This window comes from Lepidochelys kempii, chromosome 9, assembly GCF_965140265.1.
Source record: "Lepidochelys kempii isolate rLepKem1 chromosome 9, rLepKem1.hap2, whole genome shotgun sequence".
Classification (NCBI taxonomy): Eukaryota; Metazoa; Chordata; order Testudines; family Cheloniidae; genus Lepidochelys; species Lepidochelys kempii.
This window is the reverse complement of record NC_133264.1, coordinates 102,060,059-102,074,082: the sequence shown is the minus strand read 5'-3', so window position 1 is coordinate 102,074,082 and position 14,024 is coordinate 102,060,059. Positions and strand designations below refer to the sequence as shown.

At 51.3% G+C, this 14,024-nt stretch overlaps 1 protein-coding gene across 9 annotated transcripts in view; it reads right to left on the bottom strand.

The window, feature by feature from the left end:
- The window catches only part of DLG3 (discs large MAGUK scaffold protein 3), a 179,995-nt gene that overhangs the window by 50,302 nt on the left and 115,669 nt on the right, over positions 1 to 14,024 (bottom strand). For all 9 annotated transcript variants that reach the window (XM_073358605.1, XM_073358606.1, XM_073358607.1 and 6 more), the window contains 2 exons: positions 8,309 to 8,465; positions 4,588 to 4,690 (listed from right to left, as the gene is read on the bottom strand). In XM_073358605.1, coding sequence (XP_073214706.1) covers positions 4,588 to 4,690; positions 8,309 to 8,465 — 260 coding nt within the window. The remainder of the gene's footprint in view (positions 1 to 4,587; positions 4,691 to 8,308; positions 8,466 to 14,024) is intronic.

The window sequence follows — 14,024 nt, the reverse complement described above, 5'->3', positions numbered from 1 at the left end:
AGCCCTGGCCCTGCCTGCACGACGCACCGTTTCCTTTTACGGAGCGGCAGCCGCTCTGGGCCAAACTCATCCCGAGTGTAATTCGGCTTCGGCCCAGTTACACCAAGGACGAAGGACTCAAAGCGCAGTCGTTGCTGATGGGGGGACAGAGCCGTTTTGGGAATAACGCTGCAAAGCCAAAGTGAGCAGCCTTGACAGTGGAGCTGCCTGCAGATGACCAGAAACCCCCCTGGGAGCAGGTGCAGGGAGCGAAAGTCACTTTTGGCGTTAGTTTTGCTCCAAGTCACTCCACAACTCTCTATTAAACTAAGTTATTAAATGAGAAATGACACAGGAATGTCCGTTTTGTGTAGAACCTCCCCCTCCACCCTGAAGAGGCGGCTGCCCCTGGAAGACGAGTCTGCAGCTGGGAATAAACTCCCACTCACGGAGCTTTGGCTAGACAGCGTGGACATTGCTGCTTGGCCTACAGCTTGCCTCTCAAGCCTAAGCAGTTGGATGGGTTTGGGAGGCCAAACTGAAACGTCCACACTATTCTCAGGCTCCAGCCCCAATATCCTGAGTCTGTCTACCCAGGCTGGGTGGCTTGCTCCCAGCTGCACCGTAGACATACTCAGAACGGCCTGCTGGGACTCTAGGATTTTAGATTGGCTGTAAATGAGAATAATTCAGAGTTTCTGCTCTGGCTCCAGTTTCAGCCCATGGCCCCTTGCTTCACCTGGCAGGGGCTGCTCCAATAGATTTTCTGAACACATGAAGTCCTGCTAATTTGCAGGGATCCTGGATTACCCAGGGCAGGATGAGGGCGCCCAGCTGTAGCAAGTTATTAAACACCAGTATTTCAGGCCAGTGAGCCATACTGACCTGGAGAGAAGACACTGCCAAGGGCTAATCTACTTGCTCTATTACACACCTGAATCTTACTCAAAGACACCTGACTACTTCCCCAGGAGTCCACTGTGTCAGATATAACAAGGGATGGTAAAGCAGATGAGTCTTTCCCATGTTCTACCTACATTCTTATCCCTTGCTTGTGGCCCTGGGGGCTGAGTGTGGGTGTCATTGAGGAATGGGATTTATTTAACCTGTCAGTAAAGCATGTCCAGATGCAGTTTCTATGAGAGATGTTTTCCAAAATAAAGTTTTGTTTTACATTGTATAATCTGTCACCCTGAGCAGCAGCCCCCCCAGCTAATCCAATCCTGGGTGTTCCTTTATGCAACTCTGCAGATGCACCTCACTCGTGGCCTCCAGCACTCCCTGCTACGCCAATCCTGGGAATCTCCTCCCCAGAACTCTGGTGAAGCATCCCAGTCCCCTGAATTGTGGGGCTTTCAGCCAGCTCTGCTCATGTGCCTTGGGTCTGACCTACAGTCCCCCAGCTAATCTAGTCTCAACCCAACCAAGTTTTGACCTGTGACCCCAATTCCCATTTGCCCCTGACATTTCTGGAAATGTATGTGCTTTCTTCTTGAACAATAGCTAAACATTAGTTGTTGTTCTCTTTGCATCTCCTCACCTGTTCTTAAATTTCAGAACAAGGGATAATGTAAAACGTACGAAGAGGAGCGCAGAGCTGTGGATTAGGATGGACAACCCATTCCGCTCCCTCCTGTACCAACAATAAGCAGAGCTCCTCCAAGGGCTCAGGGAAAGATGGTTTTCCCCTAGTTTTTTTATGCCATCTCTAAATACATAGACTCTTTGTCCCACGCACAGAAGGCTGCAGATCCCTGGATATGTACATGGGGACTGATATGCAGCAAGAACACATCCCCTTGTGGGCATGTCAGACCTGGTGTATTAGTCTTTTTCCCTGAAGGCTGGTCACGTTAATGACCCTGGCTGGCTGGCCTGGGATGGTTTGGAATTCAGACTATTCAGATCGCTGCAGTGTTTGCCCCTTCACCAGTAGGAGGCATGTGCACATTCCAGCAGCTGAGAACAGATGCACCTTTGCTCTTTTCCAAATGAGGAAATAACACTAGATCTGTCCCCACCTTTGTGAGGCAGGTGGGTGTGCAAATGGGAGCAGAATTGTTTTCAGCAGGATACCTCTTGAAAACAAGAATCCCTCTTTTCTCTAACGGCAGAAATCATAGAATCATAGAATATCAGTGTTGGAAGGGACCTCAGGAGGTCATGTAGTCCAACCCCCTGCTCAAAGCAGGACCAATCCCCAATTAAATCATCCCAGCCAGGGCTTTGTCAAGCCTGACCTTAAAAACTTCTAAGGAAGGAGATTCCACCACCTCCCTAGGTAACGCATTCCAGTGTTTCACCACCCTCCTAGTGAAAAAGTTTTTCCTAGTATTCCAACCTAAACCTCCCCCACTGCAACTTGAGACCATTACTCCTTGTCCTGTCCTCTTCTACCACTGAGAATAGTCTAGAACCATCCTCTCTGGAACCACCTCTCAGGTAGTTGAAAGCAGCTATCAAATCCCCCCTCATTCTTCTCTTCCGCAGACTAAACAATCGCAGTTCCCTCAGCCTCTCCTCATAAGTCATGTGTTCCAGACCCCTAATCATTTTTGTTGCCCTTTGCCCCTTTGGACTCTCTCCAATTTATCCACATCCTTCTTGTAGTGTGGGGCCCAAAACTGGACACAGTACTCCAGATGAGGCCTCACCAATGTCGAATAGAGGGGGATGATCACGTCCCTCGATCTGCTCGCTATGCCCCTACTTATACAGCCCAAAATGCCATTGGCCTTCTTGGCAACAAGGGCACACTGCTGACTCATATCCAGCTTCTCGTCCACTGTCACCCCTAGGTCCTTTTCCGCAGAACTGCTGCCTAGCCATTCGGTCCCTAGTCTGTAGCGGTGCATTGGTTTCTTCTGTCCTAAGTGCAGGACCCTGCACTTATCCTTATTGAACCTCATCAGATTTCTTTTGGCCCAATCCTCCAATTTGTCTAGGTCCCTCTGTATCCTATCCCTGCCCTCCAGCGTATCTACCACTCCTCCTAGTTTAGTATCATCCGCAAATTTGCTGAGAGTGCAATCCACACCATCCTCCAGATCATTTATGAAGATATTGAACAAAACCGGCCCCAGGACTGACCCCTGGGGCACTCCACTTGACACCGGCTGCCAACTAGACATGGAGCCATTGATCACTAATCTGTAACAGGTCCCCATTTAGTGGAGACTAGAGAGCTCCCAGAAAATCTGTGTCAGGTAACAGGAATATGAGTCAAGATGGCTGACTTACCAAGCATAAAAATGTAGCCTCAATCTTCTCTATAACGTCAAGCACCAGACCCACATTTTTTACCACCCAACTGAGCCAGTCTGCTGCTGCGGTCTCCTTCCCCACCCTTCTGGGATGACCTGCAAGGTGAGGCCTAAGCCCACGTGCCAACAGCTTCCTGTTGCGGGAGGTGAGAGCCTGTCCCTAGCAGCTTGTGGGGGTGAAATGTGACGAGGCCTGACTGTCCATTTGGATCAGGACCATTTTTTGGGATACTGACATTGTGGGAGCCTACATCACTGCTGCCCTTACTGCTGCAACATTTATTTGAGAAGACGACCAGACACCTTGGATGTTGCCCCCTTACCCAAGGGTTCCCCCTTTGGCTGGTCACCAACATTGGTCTAGCTGGTCACTGAAGGAATTTGGAAGTTCCCTGCATACTGTAGTCAGTCTGTAAACCTGCTACCAAGCTTAAGCTGAGGGAATCGGGAACGATACATGGAGGTGAGTGTCCTTATCTGGCTTGGGATCACGGGCATATCACTGTCCTTTCAGGATACCTTAAGTGACAACTTGGAGTGGATGGCACACCAAGAGGGGCAGGGATGGCGGGTGCAGGAATGGGGGGTGTGCCAAAGGGGGCGGGGGTGAGGGACATGCCAACAGGAGTGGGGGTGGCAGGCATGTCAAGAGGGGGGCAGGAGCTGGGAGTGCACCGAGAGAGGTGGGGGCGCCGACGGGGGCAGGAGCAATAAAAGCATCACTCTTGTCCACCAGGGGTGGACACTCTCCAGTTGTACTTGGGATGGAGACTCGTTCTCCACCTCTGACTAGAGGATGATAGGGGAGTGCAAACCCAAAGGACCGTGTGACCTCAGCTGAACCATAGCATCAGCCAGATGTGATGGCAAGAAAACCAGCATGTCAGGGGCATGGTGTGTCCTGGTCTCTGTGCATAGTCTAGGCCTGACCTCCAGAACATGGAGAAACAAACTTCACAGACTACTTTAGAGCCAGGAATGTCTGCAGAAGTCACCACTAGGCCTAGCTGCCAGTACTTCCAATTCCATATATGGACAAAAAAGAAGGGGCTGCTGGAATGTCAATGCAAGGGGGAACATATGCTTCCTGCTAGAGGTGGCCCAATGACACAACACTGAGCAGCATCCATCGAGTGGGGAGCAATTTCAGCTGAAGAGCCTTTAGATGTAGCACTCCAGCCCCATGTCTAATAGCCAGGGTGACATATCCACAGTGAAAAGTCAAAGACTAAGGATCACCTTGGAGGTGGGGCCCTTGATTTGATTGGCTGGGGCTAGTGTATAAGGGAGGGGACCCCGCAGCCGGGCCTTACAGTGCGTGTCAGCACTCTTGGCAATTTCCTACCTTCAGGTCTGTACTGAGCGATGATGGTCACTGTCTGCCCTGCCCGTTTCAGAGCTGCTGCCGCCTGCTCGTGAGTTGCATTCCGGAGATTTACACCATTTACCTGATCAAACACAAATGAGGGAATCCGATTAGTTATTGATAGGGTAGCTTAGAGCCACAATGCCTTGAACTGCCCTCAGCTCACCAGCTGAGACCCCCTTCTCAAGTCTGCTCTATACACTCTGCTCAGAAGCCCCTTTCCAAAAATAATCCCCTTAGCTAACGTCCCCTAAGATGCTAAGCTCTGCAACGCCACAAGAAACCCCCCATTTATATCTTGACCCCAGGCTTCAGTCCTAGCCGGTGATACACCTGCACGGCTTGCTCTCTCTCGCTGCAAGTTGCAGTTTGGCTACCACAGGTAGATTGCTGGTTGAGAATAGTGCAGAGAGAAGATGGCTTCGCTCACCCCCTATACAGCCAGGGGAAGGTACTGTGTCCACACACAGCAACCCTGAGCACACAGTGCTACTGCCTCTGTTTGCACCTTAGGACTCCTCACGCTCTGAGGCAGGGAGTCTTCCCGCGAATGCACCCATTTCCCCCTGGACTGCCTGCTGGTGAACTGAAGGAAACCTGTGAGGGAGCTGACAGCTCTGATGGTAAAGGTGACAGTTGTCAGGTTGACATGTCTCTGTCTGTGCCAGCAAGGTGTTCTGGACTGATTGAACCTGCAACGACTGAAACTCAGTTGGTGGTCACCTCTACAAAATCTGGGTTAACTTGCAGTGACTGCTACATGCCCAGCAACGGACTGAAATATTTGTGTGTGTGGATTCAAAATGCATTTCAGTCGTCTGAGAGGGAAGGACAATATCTACAAACTTAACAGTAACAAATTCACATGTATTAGAGAGAAAGGGGTTTTCCCATCACTAAGGCCTTATCTACAGGGAAAAGATTTCCTGGGTACACTGATCTCGTTATACAGTCCCCCTGTGTGGACACTTACTCCAATATAAGGGCTTGTCTACACTGGCACTTCACACCCCTGAGCGAGAAAGTTGCAGCGCTGTAAACTCAGCCCCCCCGAGCGCTGCAAGTTTCAGCGCTGTGAAGTGCCAGTGTAGACAGTGCACCAGCGCTGGGAGCTGCGCCCCTCCTGGAGGTGGTTTTCTTAGAGCTCTCCCAGCGCTGCGACCACACAAGCCCCATGAAAGCGCTGCCGCCAGTGAACACATGCCCTAAGGGTGGCTTTCTTAAACCCCTTCCCAAGCATCATAAGCTACGTGTAACACGTTTCTCTTATACCTGTATAATATGTCCCGATGGGGAGGGTGGGGTATACCAGTATAACTAGACCAGGCTGAATTCACACCTAAGCTCATACCGAAACACTGCCCTGTGTAGAGAAGGACTAGTACTCCAAACTACAGGCTGAGTAAGAGCAACAGCCGATAGAAACGATACACACCGATTTCAACAGCCAAACAGGAAACCATTACAAACAACACACACATTCTGAGCCCTCTCCAAAAAGGCTCTAGATACAATCACAGTCTCTCAGATCAAACTAGAGCAGGGGTGGCCAACCGGAGCCTGAGAAGGAGCCAGAATTTACCAATGTACATTGCCAAAGAGCCACAGTAATACGTCAGCAGCCCCGCATGAGCTCCCCGCTTCCAGCGCCTCCCACCCACCAGCAGCCCCACCGACCAGCACCCACACCTCCCGATCAGCTGTTTCGTGGCATGCAGGAGGCTCTGGGGGGGGGGGGGAGAGGGGGAGGAGCGAGGGCATGGCAGGCTCAGGGGAGGGGGCGGGAAAGGGTGGAGTGGGGGCAGGGCCCGTGGCAGAGCCAGGGGGTGAGCAGTGAGCACCCCCCGGCCCATTGGAAAGTTGGCGCCTGTAGCTCCAGCCCTGGAGTCAGTGCCTAGACAAGGAGCCGCGTATTAACTTCTGAAGAGCCGCATGTGGCTCCGGAGCCACAGATTGGCCACCCCGATCTAGAGTCCTTCTTCACCCAGATGATTGAGAGCCCCTGCCCTACCCCATGCGCTGTCCAGGAGGAGATACCAGGGCATTCCTCCCCAGACAGTGCCCTCCAACTAGCTTGCTCAGGGCCAAATGCTCAGCTGCATCTGGGGATCTTTTCAGCTCAAAGTCCAGCTCCCAACTGAACCCTATCTGTTACCCCACTAGAGTAAATGCCTCGGAATCTGGGATGCCTGGATTCCAGGTGACTGATGTCTTCCCTAGCAATACAGATCTCCAGCAGCCCTAGAGAACTCTTTAGAGCTAGGGCTAACGGAGGCAAGGGCTGTGCAAGCTTCCCTACTCACTGGTCTGCCAAGGTACCTCCGGCCAGTCCCGTCCTGGACTTCTAGCCACGCCTCCGCAGTCCCAACCTGCGATTTCAGCCCACACCAGTTACGCCAAGTACCGTTGTTTTATGATGTGAACAAAGGCATCTTGGAGATTTCATTCCAAACTCCCTTGAGACCCTCTCTGTGTTCGAACCAAGGTCTCTCGAAGCGTAGACGTGGTGCCATGGGCTAGCTGAGTACATACCTAAGTCCCCGGGGGCTTGGACTCCAGTTGCTGGCCCATGTCACTGCACCTGCACTCCTCTTGTTGCCTGCACTAGTTAGCTGGAAGCGAGCGTGGGTATGCCTCCCTGCTCTACAATCACACCTTCGCTTGTTGTGGAGACACACCCGGAGAGAATCATTCCCCTCCTAAGCATTGTCGCAATCTGCATTTCTGCCCCAGGGCTCAGCTGTAATTCCTAGCCTCTGCTTCTCCCTCCCTGGATTGGCAAAAGCTTGGACAGTGGTGCTAGGAACAACAGGGTCAGGCTGAGGAATCTGAACCTTGCTCTACAGTGGTCACTGCTGCTCAGTGTTGGGAGTCACATCTGTGGGTCAGTCCCTGTGAGGTAAGGGCATAAATTGGTGGGAATCTTCAAAACCCCAGGGAAAGGAGGAAAATCCGCCCCCCCCCCCAGATCTGCTTTGGCCTCATCTGCATGGAATCAATACACTCATCACAGTGGCAGGGGCCAAACTGAGAGATGGAATGGACCCTGACAGGCCAAGCTCAGAACCCCGCTAAAGAATCTCTCTGTTGTGTGGCTGAAAGGATGGTTTCTAGGCAGCATCCACACACAGAGCTACTGCCCCCGTCTGCACCTTGGGACTCCTCACTCTTTGAGGGAGGGAATCTGGGTTTTGTTGGCCAAACTGCTCAGTTTTCATACTACAAAGCTCCTCGTGCACACTCAGAGCTGAGGAATGAAAACACACGTGGAAGTGACCCTGCTGTGTCTGTGACTGGGAACTCCAGCAGGACTGCCTGCTGTGTCTGTGACTGGGAACTCCAGCAGGACTGTGTACATTGCTGTCCTGACTCAGCCGCTGGGGCTCTAATCGCGGGGCCTAGTATCCAGGCCTCGCTCTCCTAGCTTTGCCTGGGCAGCCTCATTTTGCTGTGGAAAGAGTCTGATGCATTTGTATCTGCACTGCTGAGAATGATAACTAGGAATGCAAAACACAAGGAGATCAAATGAACTGCTAGAGGCCAGGGGACAGGTGCTCTGTAAATGCCCGAGGTAGGGGAGACAGGCAGATTGAAGAGGCAGACTGCTAGACATCATGCAGCTATAACAGCGAGAGCAGTTCCTTGCACACAAGCCCTGCAGCTGGTCAAGGCCTCTCTCAACAGCAGTGACAGGACTCACTGATAAGATGCGGTCTCCTCTCCGCAGCTCCCCACTGAGGTCGGCGGGGCCGCCAGCCAAGATGAAGGAGACGAAGATCCCCTCTCCATCCTCTCCCCCGACGATGTTGAAGCCCAGTCCAGTGGAGCCTTTGTGCAGGATGATTTTCCGGGGCTCTCTATGTGAACAGACATCAGAGACATTTAGAGAAAGGAGGGCACAACTGCCAACAAAGTCAACTGCAGTGCCCTGGGATCTGGTGCTTGCAGCTGTGCAGAAAGAAGGAAAGCCACCGAACACAGCAGGGCGAGAGCTTCCTGACACACCTGGAATCCGGCAGGGATGAAGTCTCCCCGGCACCCAAGCTCAGCCTCTTGCAACTCATCAGTCAGAAATGAGGAGGCTGGCAAATCACAGAGCAGGTGCTGGGAGTTGCACCATCCAACAGGCTGGAGCCTAGGGCTCCCGTCAGTCACAGGATCTAGGCCAAGGGCTGGAAGCGTTTGGAGCTTAGCAGCTGGCTGAATAGGGCTCTGTACACAGAGGAAAGGAGCTGGGGAAGGGAAGGACTGACTCTGGGGACTACAATAGGGCTCCAGGAAAGCTGCAGCCCGGGCAACATGCCACCAGGCCAAAGCTATCGGGCAGTGAGCTGGGAGGCAGTTTTATGCCAGCCAGACTTTCACCCTGAGAATAACCAAAGAGCACTGACTGGCAAAACCCACTCTGTCAAAGGAATGGATTTTACAAAATCATTTGACAGCCTCCATCGCGATTCACTCTGGAATATCTTGAAGTGCTATTGAATACTAACACAAATAATTAACAGATTTCAGAGGGGTAGCTGTGTTAGTCTGTATCAGCAAAAACAATGAGGAGTCCTTGTGGCACCTTGGAGACTAACAAATTTATTTGGGCATAAGCTTTCGTGGGCTAAAACCCACTTCATCAGATGAAGTGGGTTATAGCCCACAAAAGCTTATGCCCAAATAAATTTGTTAGTCTCTCAGGTGCCACAAATAATTAACTTTATCAAGGCTTTATATCAAAGTGCAGGTCGCCCAGGTGAAATAAATGCAGATGTGAGTGAATGGTTTAACACAGACACTGGTGTCAAGCATGGATGTGTTCTGTCATCTCTCCTGTTTGGCATTGCCATTGATTTCCTTATGGACAAATCCAACACAGGTAACGCATGGTTCAGCAACAAGACACTAGAAGATCTAGATTTTGTTGATGACACAGTCCTTCTAAGTGATAGTTGAACTAACATATAAGCAAAGACTGAAAGACTGTCCAGCATCACAAAACAGGTGGGATTAATAGTTAATTATGAAAAAACAAATTGAACAAGAACCCCAGCAATTACCAACTGAAGTATTTCTTTGGAAGGCAAAGGAAGAAAGAAGTGAGTCAATTCACGTACCTTGGCATTAACATGCAAGCTAATGGGAATGTCCAGAAAGCAATAATGTCACAAATTGGCAAGGCAGCAGCTGCATTTATCACAAGGGTTCTCAAACTTTTTTTGTCGGGACCCCCTCTGAAAACATTTTAGGCTCCGACAACCACCTCCCTCCATACCATGCCACCATTACTTCTTTGCTGCTGCTGGCAACAGTGCTGCCTTCAGAGTTGGTCGCCTGGCCAATAGCTGCCACTCTCCGGCTGCCCAGCTCTGAAGGCAGCACAGAAGTAAGGGTGGCAATACTGTGACCCCCCTACAAAAGGCTTGTGACCCCCTTTTGGGTCAAGACTCCAGTTTGAGAAATGCTGATTTACTAGCTTAAACAAGATTTGGTCATTGAAAATCTAATTTATAGACCAAACTACAAATCTTGAACCCAAATGTTATTTCTCTCATAACATATGGATGTGAAAGCTGGAAATCCACCAAAGGTACAGGGAGACAGACATTTAAGTGCCTTAGAAGCAAATGGCTGAGGAAAATACTAAGCATTAAGTGGAACAAATTTATACCAAAATGCTGAGATTCGTCAGAGAGTTTAACACTTTGTCTCTAAAGTTACCCAGGAAGATGATGGAAATACCCAGGACATGTATTAATAATGAAGCCAGAGCGTCTGCTGTGGAGGAACATGTTAAAGTGGCAGCAATCGAGGGGAAGGGATGGGGGTCCCACGGCACTATGCTAGTAAATGTCCAATAGAGAACAACCCTGCCCTGGCCCCTAGGAGATGGACTGGATGGGACCTCTGGACCTGACTCCATAGGCTGCCCCCTCCTGCCCTGAAAGCTGCCATCTCTGTGGCTTACGGGCACCAGCCCTTAAACCACTGTGGCATTTCTGCAGAGACAGGATGCTGCAGGGAAGGGGGCCAGGCTGGCTCCCATGAGCTCTCAGCTGTCTTGTTCTCTGTGACCCTAGGAACTCTCAGACAGCAGGGAGAGCAGTTTGTCTGGCTGCGGCACCTAAACCACTGTGTCCAACCTGGAGCATTCAGTCTTCTGCTTACAGAATCTGGAGTCTGTAAGTCCCAGTGCCCTGCAGTCTTGCTGACAGACAGACCCCTCCGCCCCACTGCAGGGAGGGGTTGTTTGAAGGCTCATGTTCCCCCAGTACCAACCCCTAATTCCAGTTCTGTGTCTGGGTTACATCCAGCTGATGTTAACACATGCTCCTGTCTGCCTTCCAATACAAGCATTGTTAACTCCTAGGTTATACCAAGGCTTGGCACAAGCAGAAATGCCAGGCATTGAACAGCTAGGACTTTTCGGTCTGTTCCAGTATCACCCCAGCCAAGCACTGCACCCCGGACCCAGAAACCTCTCCCAGACGCTCCTCACTGTCTGGACAATGGTCCCACTCCCCTTCCCTACATCAGCTCAGACTAAGTGGTATTACAAAACAGTACCTTTGGTCCCATTTCTTCCTATGGCCTGGCTGCTGCCGGGAGGGAGAGAGAGATGGGGGTCCCCCATAGGACATGGATGATGAGACGTTAACAGTGAACATTGCTGTGCTGCGCGCTCTGCCTGCGGTTTCCCTGCCTGGTTCTTGCTCCCCAACTGGGACGCGTGCGAGGAACAGGAATGTTCTGAATGCTCTCAGCTGTCAACCCCCTGCTCTGTTTATCTCTGCCTTCTCTCTCCTGGGGCTGCTGCAGGACACGAGTCTTCTTCACCCGCACTCAGCTATTGAAAGGACACAGACTTCAGCACTTACTTCACTCTGCTTAGACCTTATAGACTTAACCCATTCTTGCCCTCGCAGGCAAAGCCAGTATCATCCAAGCCAAGGTGCGGAACAAAGGATAAGCTGTCAAGTTTACTTTGTATACTTGGAATATTCTCCAATAACAGACCCTGGCTCGTGTTAACCTCTCCCACCAGCACTGACACTAGGCCCCTCAGTAGCACCTTCCCCTAGAATACAGAAGTGCAATGGCATCAAAATGCTAATCAAACTCCATAGTGTTTCCTGGGTGTGATTCTTCAAAAATGCAGATGCAGTTGGGGCCAAATCAGCATGCAGTAACAGAGTGCAAGGGGGCAGATACACTGCTCACTGATACAGGCAAAAACACCTGATTCATGTCAACTAACAGCCTCTGACTGTTCACCTAGAGCACTGCTCACACAGTCAGCTGACGGGGCACTCTGATACTGATGGGAGGACTGGCTGCTGCCCATCCAGGCAGATCAGGAGAATAGACAACACAATTCTATCTGCTGCCCTACCACATAGCTGTGTGCACAAGAGGCTCAGTGTGCAGGGAGCCCCCACACCTCATCATCAATACAATAACCCTGCATTAGAAGAAAGCATCAGATTAAATGATTGTATTCAGACCCTACTACTCTCTGAACATCTGACAAAAGAGAACATTACCCTCATGTGGTTCTGCAGAAGAGCGGGGAACAGGGGACAGCTCTTCACACAGCCATGGCCTCTTCTACATGGAGTGACTCACCCACATGAGGCTGGAATGAGACAGCACCAAAATCATGGCCCCTTTTATTCAAATCAGGATTGGCCCCAAATATTGGGGTGGGGGGTGGGTGGTGACCAGTACCCTGCCTTGTGCTAGCCCTGCATGGCTGGACTCGTGTCCTTTGTGTTCAGCATCGCTCTCTGGACTGTCTAGATCAGGCTAGGACTCAAGGAAAGGAACCAGGTTTTAATTTGGTTTAGCACAGGTCCACCCAAAAAGGTTTCTAATGTGGTCTGGGCAGCCTGTGGTTAGCCACACCTCAGACTAGACAGGACTCAACTAGATGAGGCTAGCAGTGTTCTGACATGGTGTGGCCCCATCCCCACTGACTGGCCAGATCAGGGCAGCACCTTTAACCCTGCTTCCCTAGCTGTGTTTGAACCACTCTGTGGATGCAGGTCTGGGTGCATTTCCTCTCAGTTGCTCCCTTTCCCTCTTGGCTTTGGAAGCCACATCTGAAGTGTCTGCCTGGAGTAATGGATGGCAGCTGCCTAATGTAAACGCTTTGTCCCCGCAAAGGCACGGACACAGAATGATCTCAGCCAAATCCTATGGAAATGTCACGTGGCTGGCAGCACAGGGGCCTGGAGGGGTTAGTTTGTAAATAGGCGAATGACTTGGCCAAGAGCTCCAGGAGCAAATCCCCACCCCAAAAGGGGACATCACTCACTCATAGCTGTGGTGCATGGTAAAGCAGGCTGCAGGTGGCGTGATCTCACTTCAGCATACCTCCATGGCAGACAGGAGCTCACTGCCAGCCCCTGACACGCAGATTTCCCTTGCAGAGTGTGCTGAAGTCCTCCCCCTATGGCAGCTAGAAGCAGGCAGACAACTCTCCTGTTTCATCCCGATTTTGAATGAAAGAAAACAACGGCCCAGCCCCAGAGCAGCTGTGTGGTTCCTGGGCCCCTTCCTCCAGTCACACTCAGACCCGTGCTGAGTGCCTCTCCTCAGGCATGACAAACAGCCAGTTCTGCCCTGGGATCCACAGTCACGTTCCAGGGCAGAAGGAGGTGGCTATGCAGCCCACACAGACTCCTCACTCTCCCCAGTTGGTGTCCCACTCTAGGCAGCCCTTTCCTCTCCAGGATCGAATGCACTAGAAGAGCTATTCTCCATACTGGCGCACAGGGTGAGTCCCCTGCACCATAATAACCTGCAATTCACACGCACCATGCCTTAAGGGTGTCAGGACACAGTACTGCCTGGAGGCGCCATTGTTCCTCACAACAGACCATGGTCTTTCACAGCTGGAGTTTCCCCATGTGTCTCCTGTATTACAATGCAAGGAAGACCTTGGCTCGGACCCTCAAGCCAGACTTTAGCATTTTTGCAACAACAGCTACAAGAGAGGTTACCCGGTGATCTGAGGCAGGTTTGCTAAGGAGTTTGTGCTATGGCTTCTGCTGTTGTTGAAGGAAGCTGCAATGTCACTACAGTCTGATCTTGTTTCTTGTTCACCAACATCAGCAGGGAAACCCATCTAGGGTTATATCAGAGACCTGCTCTGCTTCCTTGGACCTTGGAAAGGCCTCTCTATACTCCTCCTTTGTGGTCCCCAGCGCTCTCACATCTACACACAGCTTGACCTCCTGGAATCACAACGGCCACTGCTACAGCAGGACAGCACTGATGGCCTGGAGCTTTGAGCCACGACTGAGCCCAACAGAGAGTTCTGTCCCCAGTGAAAAGCCCTTGGCTCTCTGGCTTTGCAAAGAGAACAGAAAGAGCACAGCGCTGGGTCTGAAAGCTGTGCCTATACAAAGGGGATCTCCTGGGCT